Below are 17,657 nucleotides of genomic sequence, written 5' to 3'. Positions count from 1 at the left end.
GTTCAACCATCAAATATATTCTCATGATTAAAGAGTAAACGAGAAAACAAGAAAAAAATAAAAAAGATTGGTCCCCCGCCTGATCTTGCAAATTTTCTCGTCAAGTGCAACCTTAAATCTTGCTCTTGAATTCTGTTTTTCTCTTGTTTCTTTTCGCTTTTTGTTCTTGGGTTGACGGCTTCTTCATTTCCTTTGTGTGTGTGCCTTTTTTATAGTTGAAAATTACGGAAATCAGAAGTCTAGGGCTCGTATCCTCCAGATTAGGAAACTCCATATTGTAATATGTTAAGTATGTCGCCCAAAATCTTTTCTATCAATGCTCCAGAATTCCCACAACAATAGTTACTACAACAATGGTTACATCATCTGCACTATTCCAGACTTGTTTCAATTCTTCTGCAGCCATGTTCATTTCTTCTTTTTGCAAGCCCATTACAACGGCATCCTTTCCTTGAAATTCGAGCTTCCAATTACCTACAATTATGCATAAGATTTAAGCATACAATTATTCGAATTCATACAAACTTTATTACAATAAAACTAAAATGGATGTCGATGCAAACTATTATTAAAATGCAACAAAACACATCTTTGACTCTCTAAATAATCTTGATTTAAGTCTAAAACTGACATGATAACTTTCATTTCATAGAGTTATCAGTAACCATAATTATTTTTTCCATCAAATACATTCCAATAAAGAAAAGAAAACAAGAAAATAAAGATAAGGAATTATTCTCGCTTGATCTTGCAATCTCTTTTTTTTTTCTCTTTGAATCCCCTGATGTAGCCCTCGAATCTTTCTTATTCTCTGTTTTCTTTTGTTTTCTCTATTGTTTTTCTTGAGTGACATCTCTTTTTTTTTGTTATGCGTGCTCTTTTTTACATCTTGGAATCAAGGCAACCAAAAGCGTGTGGCCATGTGCCTCTCATTTTTGGAAACCTTAGATTGTAATCTTTTTGTGTCTATAGCTGCTTTGTTAGTTAACATGCGCGAAATCTTATCTGCAGTTGCTGCAGGATTTCTACAGCAACGACTACAGCACCTTCTCTGTTCCAGACTTGTTTTAGTTCTTTTTAAGCCAAGTTCTTTATTATCTCTGCAAGTCTGTTGTTGCAGCATTCCATCTATGAAACTTGAGCTTTTTGTTCACCTACAATCATGCACATAATTAGAGTACAAAGTGATTTAAAACACAATTAATTTATTAAAATTAAACTTAAATAGATGCTTATGTAAAATGTAACTAAATAATGAAATAAAAATATATCACTTACTCTCTAAGTAATATTGATTTAAATGTGGAAATGCCATGATAATTCTCATTCCATAGAGTTACCATTGACCTATAATTATCAAGACAAGATTCTCATTAATATCTTATTCAATTCTGACCTTGAGGAAAACCCAAAAAAATCCTTAAACCATTAACTCTTACTTAAGTACATCAATTCACCTGACAATAGTTGACTACTTTATAGGAGCTGATTTCTAATAAGCTATAAATATGTAAGAAAATCATAAATATTGCAAAGAGATACTGTAAACATGTTGGCATTCAATATAAAATATCATAAGATTAATAAGAGTTCATAAACATCTCCAAAACCTAATTTCCTATAAAAACATCAAAATTATCCAGTGGTGATATAAACAGAGGACTACTGAATTCATAACTTTAGTTATACATGTTCAAAAATGGTGATTCAAGTTTTAATAATTAGAAAAAAAATATGGAATCAGAATTAAAATTGGGTTACTTCAAATTATAGAAAATAGTTTCTAGGATTACAGCAGCCCAACTCTATGATTTTTTAATGATTTTTAAATAAAGCCAAAAATTATGAACTTAAATATATAGAAACTAGACATATACACGTACGAAAATAAAAATTCCCAGAATTTTCAAAAGTCGTTTGAGTTACTAAATAAATTATAGAAGTGAGAACTACTGTTAAAAATCATAATTTTGAAGCACTAATGTTCTGACATCGAAAAATCATTACAATTAATGTACAATGAGTTTTTGAAAATAAACATATGGATAGAAAGATAAAGATGTCTAGTTTAATAAACTATATGAGATACAATGAAAAATAGCAACCGTATAACATTCAATATATATTGTTCACAATTTTCAAGATAACATAGCAGCACTACATCCACTCAATAGCAATATAAAATCAATACATAATCATGCTTTCACAATTTTATCAATATAACACAAACAAAACCATTCAACCAATCACATAAAATCATAAATAAAACCAAAAGTTTAAAAGATCATAAATTCTTGCCTATCTTTAAAACAAAATCAAAACTCAAGAGCTTTTTTAATAGAAAAGAGAAAAACAATCAAAATCTTCTTCTCTTCCTATTCTAAGAACACAGGGGTTTACTCTTGTGTTTGTTGTTGTATTCTTTTTTTCACTAGCCTCCATGGTTTTGAGAAACAAAGTAACGTAAGAGGAGTTTTTATAAAGTCAAGCCTTTTAATACGCAAGGAATTTATTTCCTTTTGTAATAAGTATTTAATAAATTGGTAAATCAAATAAATAAAAATTAAAAATTAAAACATCCTCAAATATCATTAGCCTAAAATACTATATTCTATAAAATGCATATTAAATAAAATAATAATAGAACAAAATATAGGTGTTACAATTTTTCCCATCCTTAAAAGAAATTTCGTCCACAAAATTTACAACCTCGCCTTATTCCTCAAAATGCTGAGGGTACTTTTCCTTAATCTCTATCTCTCGTTCCCAAGCAGGTTCTTCTATAGAATAACTCACCCAATAAATTTTCAGTAAAGGTTAACTCTTTTCCTTAAAACTTGTTCCTTCTTGTCTAGGATCTTTATCGATTGCTCACCGTATGACATATCATTCGAGATTTGAATAGGTGGGTAATGCTAAACATGATCAACAATGTACTTCTTCAACATTGACATATGAAATACACCGTGAAGCCTCGAAAGGCTCAATGGCAAAGCCACTCAATATGTCATTGTGCTAATCTTCTCTACAATCTAAAAAGGCATAATAAACCTAGGACTAAGTTTACCTCTCTTTCCAAAACGAAAGACTCTTTTCCAAGATGAGACTTCCAAGAAAACATAATCCCTAACTTGGAACTGCATATCACATCTACGTCGATCAACATAACTCTTCTACCTACTTTAAGCTATACGGAGACACTTTTATATCAACTTAATTTTGTCAACAGTAATTTGAACCGACTTTACACTTTTGCCCATAGAAAGTTTCAAAAGGCGCCATGCCTATGCTATAATGGAAGCTACTACCATAGGCAAACTCTACTAAAGGCAAAAGTTCTTAATTACCTCCTAAATCCAATACAAAAGCTCGCAACATGTCTTTAAAAGTTTGGATAGTCCTTTCTGACTGTCCATCGGTCAGAGGATGAAAGATAGTGATGAACCTTAACTTAATCTCAAATGGCTTTTACAAACCACCTAAAAAACTAGAGGTGAATCATAGATCTCAATTTGAGACAATGTACGCTGGCACTCTATGTAATCTCACTATCTCATTTATAAAAAGTTACCCCAGTTTCCAAAAGGTGCCAATACTCTTCATTGGTAAAAAGTGCACTGATTTAGTTAATCGATCCACAATAACTCATATCGAGTTGCAATCTTTCCTCAAGCAAGGCAATCCACTCACAAAATCTATAGTGATGTGCTCCCACTTCTACTTTGGACTAGAAAGTGACTAAAGAGATCTCATTGGTTTTTGATGCTCAATCTTCACTTGCTGACACACTAAGCATTTGGAAAAATAATCAGCAATATCACTTTTTATATTCATCTACCAGAAATTTTTCTTTAATTTTTAATACATTTTAGTCTTCTGGGATGAAACACTAAAATTGAGTCATGGCCCTCTTGCATAGTCTCATTTTTCAACTCATTTTCTGCTAGTACACGGTCCCTATCTAAACCACAGAACACCATTATCATCAAGTCTGAGCTCAGAGCGTCCAGCCTTCATTGCCTCGAAAATTTTTCTGAATTGTGGATCCTCACTTTATGCAGCCTTAATTCTATCAATCGAGGTAGGCTAAGCCTTCAAATAAGATAAACCTCAATTTGCCATGTAAAATAAGTTCAATCCCTATCTTCTTCAAATCCTCCAATATGTGACCCTGAGTAGTAATCATACGTGCCAATCAACCCAATGACTTCCTACTAAGAGCATTAAGCAATCATAATCTTTAACTAGCTCTAACCATCTCTTTTGCCTTAAGCTCAGTTCTTTCGGGGTGAACAAGTATTTTAAACTCTTGCAATCTATTTAGATTTCATGAGTTTCACCATAAAGATAATGTCTACAAATCTTTAAAGCAAAGACCACAGTAGCTAACTCTAAGTCATGAATTAGATAATTCTGTTTATAACTCTTTAATTGTCACGATGCATGTACAACTACTTTACCATGTTGCATTAATACATATCGTAGTCTATTTTTAGAAGCATCATATCCGTCCATATCATATGTGCTGGGTGAAGAGCTAAGACTATGCTTGGGCCGAGGTTAGGCTATAAATGACATAACCGCCATCGCTAGAAAAAATTGTCAAAACAAGAGTAGAAACTAGTCTATTCTTTAATACTTGAAAGCTCTTTTCACATTCATAACTCCATTCAAACTTAGAATTCTTCCTAGTTAATGGATTTGTAAGATTAGAGAATATATTCACGATATGTCTATAATAACCAACCAAACATATCTAATATTAGCAACATTAATTGGTTTTGGCTAATTTACCAAAGCCTCAACCTTGGCTAGATCAACAAAGATGCCTTCCTTAATAACAACATGCCCTAAAAAAATTACTCAGTCAAGTCAGAACTCATACTTCTTGAACTTTGCATAGAGCTTCCTTTCTTGAAGTGTTTGAAAAACCGCCCTTAAATATTCTTCATGCTCCTCTATGGTTTTAGAGTACACCGAAATGTCATCGATGAAAACAATGACAAATCGATCAAAAAAAGGTTGGAAGACTCTATTCATCAAGTCTATAAATCTTGTTAGAGCATTAGTTAACCCAAAAGGCATCTCAAGAAATTCATAATACCTATATCGAATTTGGAAAGCTGTTTTAAGCACATCCTTATTCTTCACTTTTAGCTGATGATACCCAAATCATAGGTTAATTTTAGATAATATTGCTGCACCAAATTTAATTATTAATAATCATTGCATAATAATATAGAACCATATTTTTTCTTTACAAATAATATTATATCTCCCTAAGAAGATATATTAAGGCAGATAAAACTTTATCAAAATGTTCTTGCAATTTAACTTTTAATTCCTTTCACTCAACAGATGCTATACAATAAAGTGCTTTAGAAAATTTGATTTCTCAATTAGAAGGTAAGCTAGGTAAATCCTTAGGAAATACATCTAAAAATATATACTAATCTTGGTGGGGGCCCAACGGACATAATATTGACCGATGACGTGGCAGCATCATATTCTACCAACCTAGGTTCTTACTGTAGGCCTAACAAATTGAATTAATGCCCATTGACTTTTGTGTTGATATGATGATGTGGCAGTATATTATTGGACCGAAAACATGCATACAATATGTGCATATGCATGAAATGACAATCTTGATAATGTGTTCCATCTAGTCAGAGCTTGCAATGGAGCATAATCCTGTGCATTCAAATTGTTTTCATCCTATGGCCGTGATTTACCTATTGTATGTATAAATAAGGAGCTCCCTCCTAATTTGACAGTCTTGAATTCAAATTTGAGCTTCATTTTATCTAATTCTCTCTATCTTGAATTCTTATGTATTTTAATATAAAATTATCATTTTACCCTTGGTTCAATATGTGTAACTAATTTAATTTCTAGCTTAGGTAAAAGGTTAAACCTCAACATGCTTCATGGGCGTAATTTGGTAAATTTATTTTCTCTCCATCTCTTATTTATGTAGGTTGTTTAACTTATCGTCGGCAGATAATGTATCTTATGTAGGTTTTGTATGCTATACCGACTCCTTGGTGAAATATCATTATTGTCTGACATAATAAGCACTTTACATCATATTTATTAGAGAAAGAATTCCCTTTAATGTTTGTAGGTTGTCTTAACTTAGTGTTAACAGAGAGTGCATTTACATTATTTAGTGATGGTCTTGCAATGTTGTCGACAAAATGATTATTATTATCGGACACAACATGTACTTGACACCACACTTAACGAAAGATCATTACCCTCCGGCACAATGAGCGCTTGACACCATATTTTTTAGAGTGAGGCTTATAAAGAGTGGAAACCATATTTTTTGTATATTTTTTTAGTATATTAAATTATCTAGTATCTGAAGACCACGTTGGGCCATGTTCGAGCTGGGTAAGACCAATAGAGCGGCAAAGCTCTCCCAACAAGTATTTAACGTAGCTGCATTCCTAAGTCTTGAACTAAGGATCTTGATTAAGTGAGAACAACCCCATGTTAGCCAATCTACGCGCTTGTTAGTTGATGATCAGTTTCATAACATTAATTTTATCTTTACATCTTGAAAGTATTGAAATGGTCAATCCCCTCCACTACAGCGTTGACACGTGTACAAGGGAAGCCAGACCCAAGTCAAATCTAATTTGATTGGAGCCTATCCTTACCAAGGAGATTGTAGTTCAACCAAATTGAGTAAAACATGTGACAACGTAAAAATCTCACCACCTTATAAATTAATATTATACTATTATATTGAAATATATATATATATATTAATTTTTTTAATTTATTCCTTACTTTTATTCAAAAATTATTATATATAAAAAAAACACAAACACCACATTGTTAATAACTGTGTCACAAGTACATATTACTTAAAATAAAATTTATAGACATTTATGTTAATGTCACAAACTGCCAACGAGAAGATGCTATAGTCATATTGATAGATAGATGATTTATTTAATTATTTCTCTTGTACTCATGTCGGCACGAAGAATGTAGGGTTTTTTATTTAAATATACCATATTTACCCCTAAATACTAAATCTATACCTTATTATACACACACGCCTCATGAAGGTGGGAAAAGTAAAAAACACCCTTAAAAACCATGAATTTACTCCATTTCTTCCTTTCACAATCTTTTGCTCTCACCATTCTTTTCTCATGGTTTCCTCTTCTCATTGTTTCTTCCTCTCATGGTTTTATCCTCTCTCACAATTTCATCTCTTACCTTTAATACAAAGGTTTTGCTAAAGTCAAGTATTCTCAGCTATTTACTCGACTTCGATAAAAGAAGTCGAGACTTGAAGTTGATTGTTCTTAGCTATTTAAACTGACTTTGATGAGAGGAGAATTTTTTGTGAATATTGGGCATGGTTCAGTTTAAATTGAGTATTATCGACCATTTACTGAACTTCGATAAAAGAAGAGAATTTTTATGGAATGAATACTCGGGCAAAGTTACATTGAAGTCGAGTATTCTCGACTATTTACCCTACTTCAATGGAAGAAGTTGAGTATACTCAGTTATTTACCTGACTTCAATGAGAGGAGAATTTTTGCTCAACATTGGGCATGGTTCAATTGAAGTCAAGTATTTTCGACTATTTATCAAATTTCGATGAAAAAGGTCAAGAATTTTTGGTAAATATTGGGTGTTGTTAAGTTGAAGTTAAGTATACTTGACTATTTACCTGATTTCAATAAAAGAAGTCGAGAATTAAAGTCGAGTATTCTCAATTATTTATTCAACTTTGATAAGTCCAGTTTTGTGATGATTTCTACTGAGAATACTTTTATACTTTTCCTAATTTTTTAAGGGTTTTTATTTATATATCCCCAATTTACCCTTAAATACCAAATTTATACCCTATTACATATATATACCTCACGAAGATAGGAAAAGTAAAAAATAACCTTAAAAAAACCAAGAATCCACACATTTCTTCCTCTCAGTGCAGGAAGAAGTCAAATACGAAGTCGGGTAAGTCGAGAATTTAGTCGAGTAAGAATTGGAGATAAGTAAGTCGAGTATATGGTCTAGTAGGAAGTCAAGTAAACATATTGAATGAGTTGAGTATTAAGTAAAAGTCAAGTAAAATTTATGTAATTTTTAAAGAGGTCAAGTATTAAGTCGAGTAAGTACATTGAGTCGAGTATTAATATTTTTAAAGAACTGAAGTATGGTAAGTTGAGCATTCAGTCGACTAAGAAGTGAAGACAATCGAATAAGTCGAACATCTAGTCGAGTACGAAGTCGGGTATGAAGTCTGGTAAGTTGAACATTCAGTCGAGTAAGAAGTGAAGGCAATTGAATAAGTCGAGTATTTAGTCGAGTACGAAGTCGGGTATGAAGTATGGTAAGTTGAGCATTTAGTTGAGTAAGAAGTGAAGACAATTGAATAAGTTGAGTATCTAGTCGGGTATGAAGTCTAGTAAGTTGAGCATTCAGTTGAGTAAGAAGTGAAGACAATTGAATAAGTCGAGTATCTAGTCGAATAAGTAGATTGAATGAGTCGAGTATTAATTTTTTGTTGGTATTTTATTGAGGTTATTTTTATATTTTTCTTGATTTTTTTAAGGATTTATGTGTAAAATTATAAATTTTAATAGATAGAGGTATATTTTGGATATTACGAGGGAAACGGGGTATTTCCCACGCAATTCCCTCTTTTTTTTTTAAGTTTATACGTGTAAAGTTAAAGAGTCTAACAATATTTTGGATATTTTGGTGGGAAGGGGTATATCCCACGCAATTCCCGCTTCTTGCATGTACCAATTCCCGCTTCCGACCTTAGCTTCCACTGGCCCAAAAAAACAAAAGCAGTATCACCAAGAAAAAGCAGAAACAAAAGCTCAATAAGCGTTATCGAAAGCAGAGTCATCCCCTTCGGTTCACTTCCATATTTTCTTTACCAAAAACAAAAGCATTCTTCTCAATCAATCAGTCAATCAATTCCTTAACTTAGAGAATTTTTTATTAAAAAAAATTGTATCATATTCATAAACGTAAATTCTTTTCTTGCTCAAGGAGACAACCACTTTGCCCCACTTAACGCCCAAAGCATTTCTCTTTCTCTTTCAATACAAATACCCACAAAGATTTAAAAAAAAAGAAGAAATTATGTTGTCTCTTCACAAACCCAACTCAAAACAACAAGGAAATACTGAAACGAGTGGTTCACTTAATAGTAGTAGTGAGTTGTTCGAAGAAGAACGTTATGGCGAGTTCGAGTGGGACCCAGAAAGATGGGGGCCCACCACCGCGGACGCAGTCGAAGAAGACGAGTCGAGCCCAGACCAACGTGCACAACGAAGACGGCTCTGCCATTGACAGTGAGCTCGTGCCTTCGTCTTTGGCTTTCATTTCTCCAATTCTTCGTGTTGCTAGTGAAATCGAGAAGGACAATCCAAGAGTTGCCTATCTCTGTTCGTTCTTCTTCTTCTTCTTTTGTCTCTTTTTATTTTATTTTATTTATTTATTTTAATTGGGTCTGTTAATGTGATGTGTTTGGTTGCTTGCTTGTTGTTTGTTATTTGATGGGTTCTGTTCATGTGTGTAATGTATCTTAGGTGCTAAGCAAATTAATGGGTGTTTAGAGCACATGTTAAATAGATAGAATCCATTACAATTTGATTCCTCTTTCATTTTTTTTTTGGCTCCAAAGAAGTGCAATGTGTGTGTTTATATGGTGTTGTGGATATGCTTGAATTCTGCAATTCGTTTGTGAAATGATGTGCTTTCAATTTGGTGAGTTTCAATTAGGTAGGTTTGAAGGTCAGTGTGTGGCAAATGAAATTGTTCTACATTTGAGAGGTGGGTGAAAATTAGGAACTCTATATTGAAAAACTATTGAGGTTTTGCTTTATGGTACATACTTGAAAAGAGATGTGAGCCATGTGTTGTGTTGGTGAGAAAGTGAATGACAAAAATGGTGCATCAAATGCCTTCACCTGATGCATTTCTTGTTTAATTTGGAAAAGGAAGACGAGTGCTCAGCATACTAGTGCATGAAAGTAATAGTTATTGCCTAATTTGATCGATAGATGCATTTTAAGCTTTCAGAGATGTATGAATATATGATGCTGGCTCTAAATTGGAGAAAAAAGCTTTTGGAGGTAGAGCTTATTGATCTGTCATGCAAATCTCAAAAGGTAACGGTTTACTTCCTGGGCCTGTGATAGCCTTTGCTGTTTTCCTTGTCCTCAGCATTTCTACATGCAGAAAAGAACTTTAGGTTTTAAGTCCAGTGGTATATGTCTATCAATTGCCTAAGCGGCCCAGGAAGACATCTCATGGACTGTTGAAGATTTTTTTCTATATCACAGTTCATTAGATGGCTTTTCATGCTCCAGAGTAAGAACACAAAACCACTCAAATATCTAGTCATAATCCTCTTTAGTTTCAAGGCATTAATTGAACAATGCTTTTTGAAGGGTTTCCTCGTTTTTAACTCCTTAATTTATCTTTTTTGTTAGTATGAACAAGAAATGTTTCCCTTTTGTGAATAAAGTACTGGGAGCCAACAAAAGCAATATACCATGGTTGCTAGGTTAGGAATCTATGCAGTCCTTTAGCCGATGTTCTTTCCAATGGTTGTTTTAGGAATGATCTTCAGCCTTTCTTCAGCTTTTGTTGATATACCATAAATGTTACATATTTTCCATTTTCTCATAGACAATCAATGGGTTTCTATCTTGAGCACTCAATAATACTTCTTGACTGAAAAAAGTTTATCTTATAGACCACTTTCTAATTCTTTGCTCTCCTGCTTTGGCTTTTGTTCCCAGATTGATATATTGTATGTTTGATCCCAATTACTTCAGATTGTGCTTCATTGAATATAGTTGGAATTAATTTTTTAAGAGTTGGAGTATGCCCTTTCCATAGGAGGTCTGTCAATTTTTTTTTTTTTTTAATTTGGACATGAACATTATAATCCTTGATGATGGAGCTGGTTGAAAGTTGATTAGGTAGAAGAAAGGGGATCCAAACTTTTGCTCGTAAATTTCTTTTGTATGTATACTTTTTTAATTATTCAACTCTTATCTCACATCAATCTAAGGGTTTATCTTAGATATCTTTTTCTTTGTAGTTCTAAATATTATTTTGCATATGTAGTTCTTACAATAAAAAAAAAAAATCCATTTATTATTTAACAAAAAGAAAAGAAGAGAAAAGAAAAAACTAAATAAGTGTCATAACTGAATGGCTTTGCACCAATATTTGGTTTTACGTTCTGCTTAACAGTGATAAATATATATTGTTTTCATGAGAAAGTGGGTATTTACTGCTCTAAGAAATATAAAATCACTTTTTCTAGAAAAAGAAAGGTTTATAAAATTTTTCCCCTCAAACTAATGTTGCTTAAGATGCAATATCTATTTTCTTTTTTATTCTTAGGTGCATGATATGTTTGTTTAGTAAGTGCCTTTTGGTTATTATTTTATTTTTTATTTATAATTTTTCGTGTGTATTTTCTTTGGCCAAATGTTGATAGTTACCATGACTAGTCTATGACAAAGGTACTTTGAACGTGCTTCTGTGGTTGAAATTTACCTTGATTGTGACCTCAGTATATTTTTTTCAACCAGGTCGCTTCCATGCACTCGATAAGGCCCATAGGATGGATCCAACATCAAGTGGACGTGGTGTCCGGCAGTTTAAGACCTATCTGTTGCATAAACTCGAGAAGGTAGACCTAATAGTTATTGTTGGTTATTATAATTCTTAATTTTTCTTTTCTTACTTTTTTCATTGAAGTACAGTCCTTGTTTTTGGAAATTTTTTATTTTAAGACTTGTCTTAAATACTATTGTTAGCCTATGAGCTTAAGCTCTTGGGTCAAGCAGTTTCTCTAATTTGGTATAAATGCCAAGGTCTTAAGTTCTCTTTCCCCTACATGCAAACTTTCTCATCTATTTCTTCAATTTCCTGGCTCACTATTGGTTTTTGGTCTTAGTCCATGTTTCAAGTGATAAGGGCTGTTAAGATTTGTCTTAAATACTATTTCTGGGCCCTTACCTATGAGTTTATGCTTTTGGGTCAAGCGGTTTCTCTAACATATGTTAATCATCTAAATGATTTATCTTTTTGTTTGGTATGTATAGCAGTATAGAAGTTAGACCACCTTTATTAACTTTTCTAATGGTTTGGTTCTCTGCAAATTTTGAATATATGTGTCAATGGGGTTATAATTTGGAAGTTTGGCCCAAAAGGCCTTTAACTCATCCTCATCTTGCCAAAATAGGTCCCGGGGGGATGTATAAATGGGGTCTTACCCATTCAGCCTTTTATATTAAATGACCTCTCTCAAGACTTGAATTCTGTAGTTAACATCCGCAGCCAAGGACTTTTTAACTTGCGCTTGCCTAATGTCAATAATTCTTTGTAATCTTGCGTATTTATCTAGAGTAATTGCCCCTTTTGATATGTATTTATCTTCATCATCTTTTAAGAAGAACTCGAGAGCTGGTGGTCACCATGGAGTAGGCATTGTAAGATTTCATAGATAAATTTTACAGAGACTGTAATCTCCTATTGCAATGTATATGATATTGATGGTTATCTTATTGATTGTCTAAGATATGCACATGAATTCATTGGCTAAGTATTTTAGATACATCTTACTAGCTTTCTTTTTTCTTTCTTTCTCTTATCTATTTATTTATTTTTTGAATTCTTATTAGCTTTCAGAACTGATGTCAAGAATAAAATCCAATGACATTTCAAGAAATCCAAAATGAAAATTTGTCACATCCTAAATTTCTATTTGTTGCAGGAGGAAGAAGAAACAAAATGTCAGCTTGCAAGAAATAATCGAAATGAAATCATAGCATACTATCGGAATTTCTATAATGAACAAATTAAAGGAGGCCAATATACAAAAAAACCGTAAGGCTTGATGTTAAATTGTTGACGTGCCCACTTCAGCTAAACACAATATTCATTATCTTGTTCTTTTTCATTTTTGCTTCCTGTTCAAGGGAGGAGATGGCTAAGATTTTGCAGACTGCAGTAGTTCTGTATGATGTGCTGGAAACAGTGGTACCTCCGGAAACAGTTGACGATCAGGTTTGATTTGTATAATATCAGTTTCATTACATATATTTTTAAGTTTATCTTTGCATCTGGAAAGTAATGAAAGGTTAATTCGCAATTGATTTGTCCTTGCAGATCCACAGGTATGCTCAAGATGTTCAGAGGAAAAGAGAACAATATGAACACTATAACATTCTTCCTCTAAATGCTGTTGGGGCCAAAGCAGCAATCATGGAACTTCCTGAGGTCACATATTTGTAGTATTTGTAATCTTTGTTTTTCTTATGCTCATTAATTTTATACATACTCAATTTTCTTTATCCTCCCTGTGGGAGTATAGATCAAAGCTGCACTTCATGCACTGCGTGATGTGCAAAACCTTCCCATGCCTAGTGTTCGTTTGGCAACCAATGCTCCTCATGACTTGCCTGAGGAAAGGAACAAATCGGTTTTTGACATACTTGATTGGCTTTCTTCTGTTTTTGGGTTTCAGGTAACTTATTCCTCGAATCCCCCAGTTTCCTTTTATTTTTCTATCTACATGTCACCTGCTGTAGGCTTCAGTTCATTGGTTATTAAGTTTAACTCTGTTCTTAGTCCGCTATTTATGATCCCACTATATCATATCAAAATTGATGATAAACCTTGGACTTGACTTAGAGAATCAGCTATTCTCTTGATGCAATGCACTCCGGGTATTTCTTCCCCGTCCCAACTCCATCTAACTGAGTAACTAGGACAGAGGTATCATTTTCACCTGTTGGGTAATAGAGATTCAACTTTCTAAGCCTCACATCCAGGTTAGTTAGGATTTATTGTACAAATCTTTTCCCCATATTATTTCCTACCAGAGTCATATTGCTTGCAGCCTCTTTAGAACTAAACATTCTGTTCTCTTCCAATACTTCTAGGTGCATATTTCTTAGTCTGTTTCTTTCTCCTTTTTTTTTTTTTTTAAATACCACTTCAATATAGTCGCTCTTCTGTGCTGAAAGATTCTAGGTCAATGTTGGACATAACAACAAGCAACTCATATTCAACTGATCCTGATATGTCCTCAGTCTATTTTTGACGAATTTATTCATTTCATATCTTGTAAATTCTTTATTCCTCTGTTCCATCTTAATCATCATCCATTATTTCCACATCCATTTTAGAGAACCGTTCTTTCTTAACTGCGTCAAACCATGCTCCATGAAGTGTAACTGGACTTGTGACTGTTTATAAATATTTTTCTTCTGCGCTGTGGTAATTTTAGAATCACGTAATACTTCAGTTTAACTTCTCTAAAAGTTTTAATTCTTCACTCTCCTAGTGGACAGCTGGTCCACTCTATGTTTTGATTCTTCATACTTAGTACAATTTTGAGTTTCTTATCAAAAAGAGGGGGGGGGGGGGGGGGGGGGAACTTCTCTAATCATCCACCTCACTTTAATTCTGCTGGTTTCAACAGTTACATAATTTTCTACTTGCAAAAATATATTATCCTCGCTTTAGTTCTGTGGTCATCATATGCATCGGTCTCTATAGTTTATATATAATTGACTTAAGATTAACTAAAAGAAGGACACTTAATGGTTATAATTTTTCACCATATTCCCTTGTATTTTATCTTATTCTTACTTAACCTAAAACCTTAGACTCATAAAATTATTTCTTGATAGCTCCAGCTTGTGACCAGCTTGTGATACTTATCATCCTGGTTTGATCTATATGTACAATGTTGTCTGTGAATTATGTGTATATCTTAAAAATCAAATGAATTTCTTTTGAAGAAAGCATCATTCTATCTGAAACTTTCTTTTTGTGCTTCTTAATGGAATTTGAAGAAAGGAAATATAGCGAATCAGAGGGAGCACCTTATACTGCTTCTTGCCAATATGGATGTACGAAAAAGGGATCTTGTAGACTATACCCAGGTAAATATTTTTCTACTGCCCACTTAATGCTTTCTGATATCTTAGATTTTGCCAATATGCTTAATATATGTCTTAATTGTATTCCTTATATCTTCTTATATTGAAAATTGACAAAAGCTTATTTCAGCTTAGAAGCAGCACTGTACAGAATTTGATGGATAAAATCTTTAAGAACTATTGGTCATGGTGTAAGTACTTGTGTTGTGAACAAAATAATAGGTAAGTTACCATGTTGCCTTCCAAAATTATAAGCTTAAACCATGGATTGGTGGATTTTTTACACACTGTAATATGCGGTGTACAACAAGATGATCCTTTAGTGAGAGGATTATTTTCATTTAGTGAGAGGATTATTTTCACTTTGCAGGGTTCCTCCAGGTTCTGACAAACAACAGCTACAGCTTATCTACATTGGGCTTTATCTTCTTATCTGGGGTGAAGCTTCAAATATTCGTTTTATGCCTGAATGCATTTGCTACATCTTCCATAATGTAAGTTTACTGTCACTAAATACGATTGGTGATGTGAGTATTCTCTATCTGTAGGCGGGAGCGAGTTTCTTTATGTCTTGCAGTATTATTTTTTGGAAGGTGGAACTTTCTTTGTATTTTAGACTAGTGCAACCGTGAATCTTCGATCAACTGAAGATGAAGGTTGCTTACTTGTTCATCAATTATTATTATAAAGTTCTGTCTTGAGTCCTCTGGTTTTTCTTACTCTAGATCATCTCTGCATCAATCTTCTGAAATAAAATTATAAAGTAATTAGTCATTAGTGTGCATATATTCGAAGTTTATTGAAGAAGAGGTTGAACAGAAATATGTGGTCTTCTCACTTTAAAAGGATCCTAGATTTAGATGTCTCTTTCATTTGTTTATCCTGTCAAACCTGGGGTATGAGCTGGCAATTTTGACAGGCATGCGTGAGTTTACGACTGGCTATTTCTGTAACAAAATATAGGAAGGAAACAGTAAACACTGCACTTTCATATATACTTTATTAATCAAACTACAAGATTATATATATGCTTGAAGCTAACATAGACTAGGAGTCTTATCTTAGCAAAGTCCTTTATTCTAGGGATAAAAACAAAAAATAAGTAGATAGAACATATCATGTAAAACAACCACCAGATAAAGATAACTCTATTTTTTCAAATTCTGCCACACTCCCCCTCAAGCTGGACAAAAAACATTGAACATTCCCAGCTTGTCTACCAACTTTTCAAACACTGGTTTGACTAATCCTTTAGTAAGAAGATCTGCAGTTTGTTGAGATGTAGGCACATATGTCATAGAAATTACTCCTTCTATCTTCTCCTTGATGAAATGCCGGTCAACCTCAACATGCTTAGTTCTATCATGATGTACTGGATTATGAGAAATATCTATGGTTGCCTTATTGTCACAATAAAGTTTCATAGGTTGAATATCTGCGATTTTTAGCTCCCCTAATAATAGTTTCAGCCATAACAACTCACAGATACCTTGAGCTACTGCTCTGAACTCTGCTTCAGCACTACTTCTTGCCACAACTGACTGTTTTTTACTTCTCCAAGTTACTAAATTCCCCCATACAAATGTGCAATAGCCTGACGTAGATCTTCTATCCTTAATTGAACCAGCCCAATCAGCGTCTGTGAAGGCTTCAACACTTCTTGCCTCATTCTTTTTGAAGAGAAGACCTTTTCCTGGAGTTCCTTTAAGATATCTCAGGATTCGATAAACAGCTTCCATATGTTCCTCGCATGGAGCATGCATGAATTGACTTACAACACTAACCGCAAAAGCAATATCAGGTCTAGTGTGGGAAAGATAGATGAGTTTCCCAACAAGTCGCTGATATCTCCCTCTCTCAACAGGAATACTGTCCTTCAAGTCTCCTAATTTCAAATTTGCATCCATTGGTGTGTCTACAGGCTTACAACCTATCATTCATGTTTCTTTCAAAAGGTCTATAACATATTTCCTTTGAGAAACAGATATGCCTATGTTATTTCTTGCCACTTCCATGCCTAGAAAGTATCTTAGGGATCCAAGGTCCTTTATGTCAAATTCTGTTGCAAGAATTTTCTTTAATCTCTTTATTTCAACAATATCATTCCCAGTCAATATTATATCATCAACATAAACAATAAGAACAGTAATCTTACCATCCTTATGTCTATAAAATAACGTGTGGTATGTCTGAGCTTGTTTGTATTCTTGCTGTTGTATAGCCCTAGAGAATCTGTCAAACCAAGCTCTAGGTGACTGTTTCAGTCCATAGAGTGATTTTTTCAATTTACACACTAGTCCTCTTCCTTCCTTATCAAATCCAGGTGGCAACTCCATGTAAACTTCCTCTACTAAGTCTCCGTTAAGAAAAGCATTCTTAACATCTAATTGTTGAAGTGGCCAATCCAAGTTTGCAGCCAAGGATAATAGAACTCGAATTGTATTTAATTTAGCGACTGGAGCAAATGTTTCCTGGTAATCAATCCCGTATGTTTGAGTGAACCCCTTTGCTACTAGTCGTGCCTTATACCTCTCTATTGATCCATCAGACCTATACTTGACAGTAAAAACCCATTTACAACCCACTGGAACCTTTCCTTTTGGTTTTTGTACCAGCTCCCATGTTCCCATCTGTTCTAGAGCACTCATCTCCTCCATAACAGCCTGTCTCCACTGCGAGTCTTCTAACGCT

The 17,657-nt window shown here is 33.6% G+C and overlaps 1 protein-coding gene across 5 annotated transcripts in view; it reads left to right on the top strand.

Moving 5' to 3' along the window:
• Positions 1 to 8,807: 8,807 nt before the first annotated feature.
• Positions 8,808 to 17,657, top strand: part of LOC102620841 (callose synthase 7-like) — a 29,934-nt gene continuing 21,084 nt past the window's right edge. For 2 of the 5 annotated variants that reach the window (XM_006484850.4, XM_006484849.4), the window contains exons 1-9: positions 8,810 to 9,437; positions 11,604 to 11,704; positions 12,791 to 12,903; positions 12,996 to 13,083; positions 13,186 to 13,296; positions 13,391 to 13,543; positions 14,880 to 14,969; positions 15,097 to 15,188; positions 15,337 to 15,460. In XM_006484850.4, the coding sequence (XP_006484913.2) occupies positions 9,230 to 9,437; positions 11,604 to 11,704; positions 12,791 to 12,903; positions 12,996 to 13,083; positions 13,186 to 13,296; positions 13,391 to 13,543; positions 14,880 to 14,969; positions 15,097 to 15,188; positions 15,337 to 15,460 (1,080 nt within the window). In that variant the 5' untranslated portion in view covers positions 8,810 to 9,229. Of the gene's footprint in view, positions 9,438 to 10,074; positions 10,164 to 10,234; positions 10,366 to 11,603; positions 11,705 to 12,790; positions 12,904 to 12,995; positions 13,084 to 13,185; positions 13,297 to 13,390; positions 13,544 to 14,879; positions 14,970 to 15,096; positions 15,189 to 15,336; positions 15,461 to 17,657 lie in introns of those variants that run through there. The other 3 variants (XM_052439472.1, XR_008054095.1, XM_052439473.1) reach the window with 3 other exon arrangements.

This window comes from Citrus sinensis, chromosome 4 (assembly GCF_022201045.2).
Source record: "Citrus sinensis cultivar Valencia sweet orange chromosome 4, DVS_A1.0, whole genome shotgun sequence".
Taxonomy (NCBI): domain Eukaryota; kingdom Viridiplantae; phylum Streptophyta; class Magnoliopsida; order Sapindales; family Rutaceae; genus Citrus; species Citrus sinensis.
The sequence above is the reverse complement of the archived record's forward strand: the minus strand, read 5'-3'. Positions and strand labels throughout refer to the sequence as shown.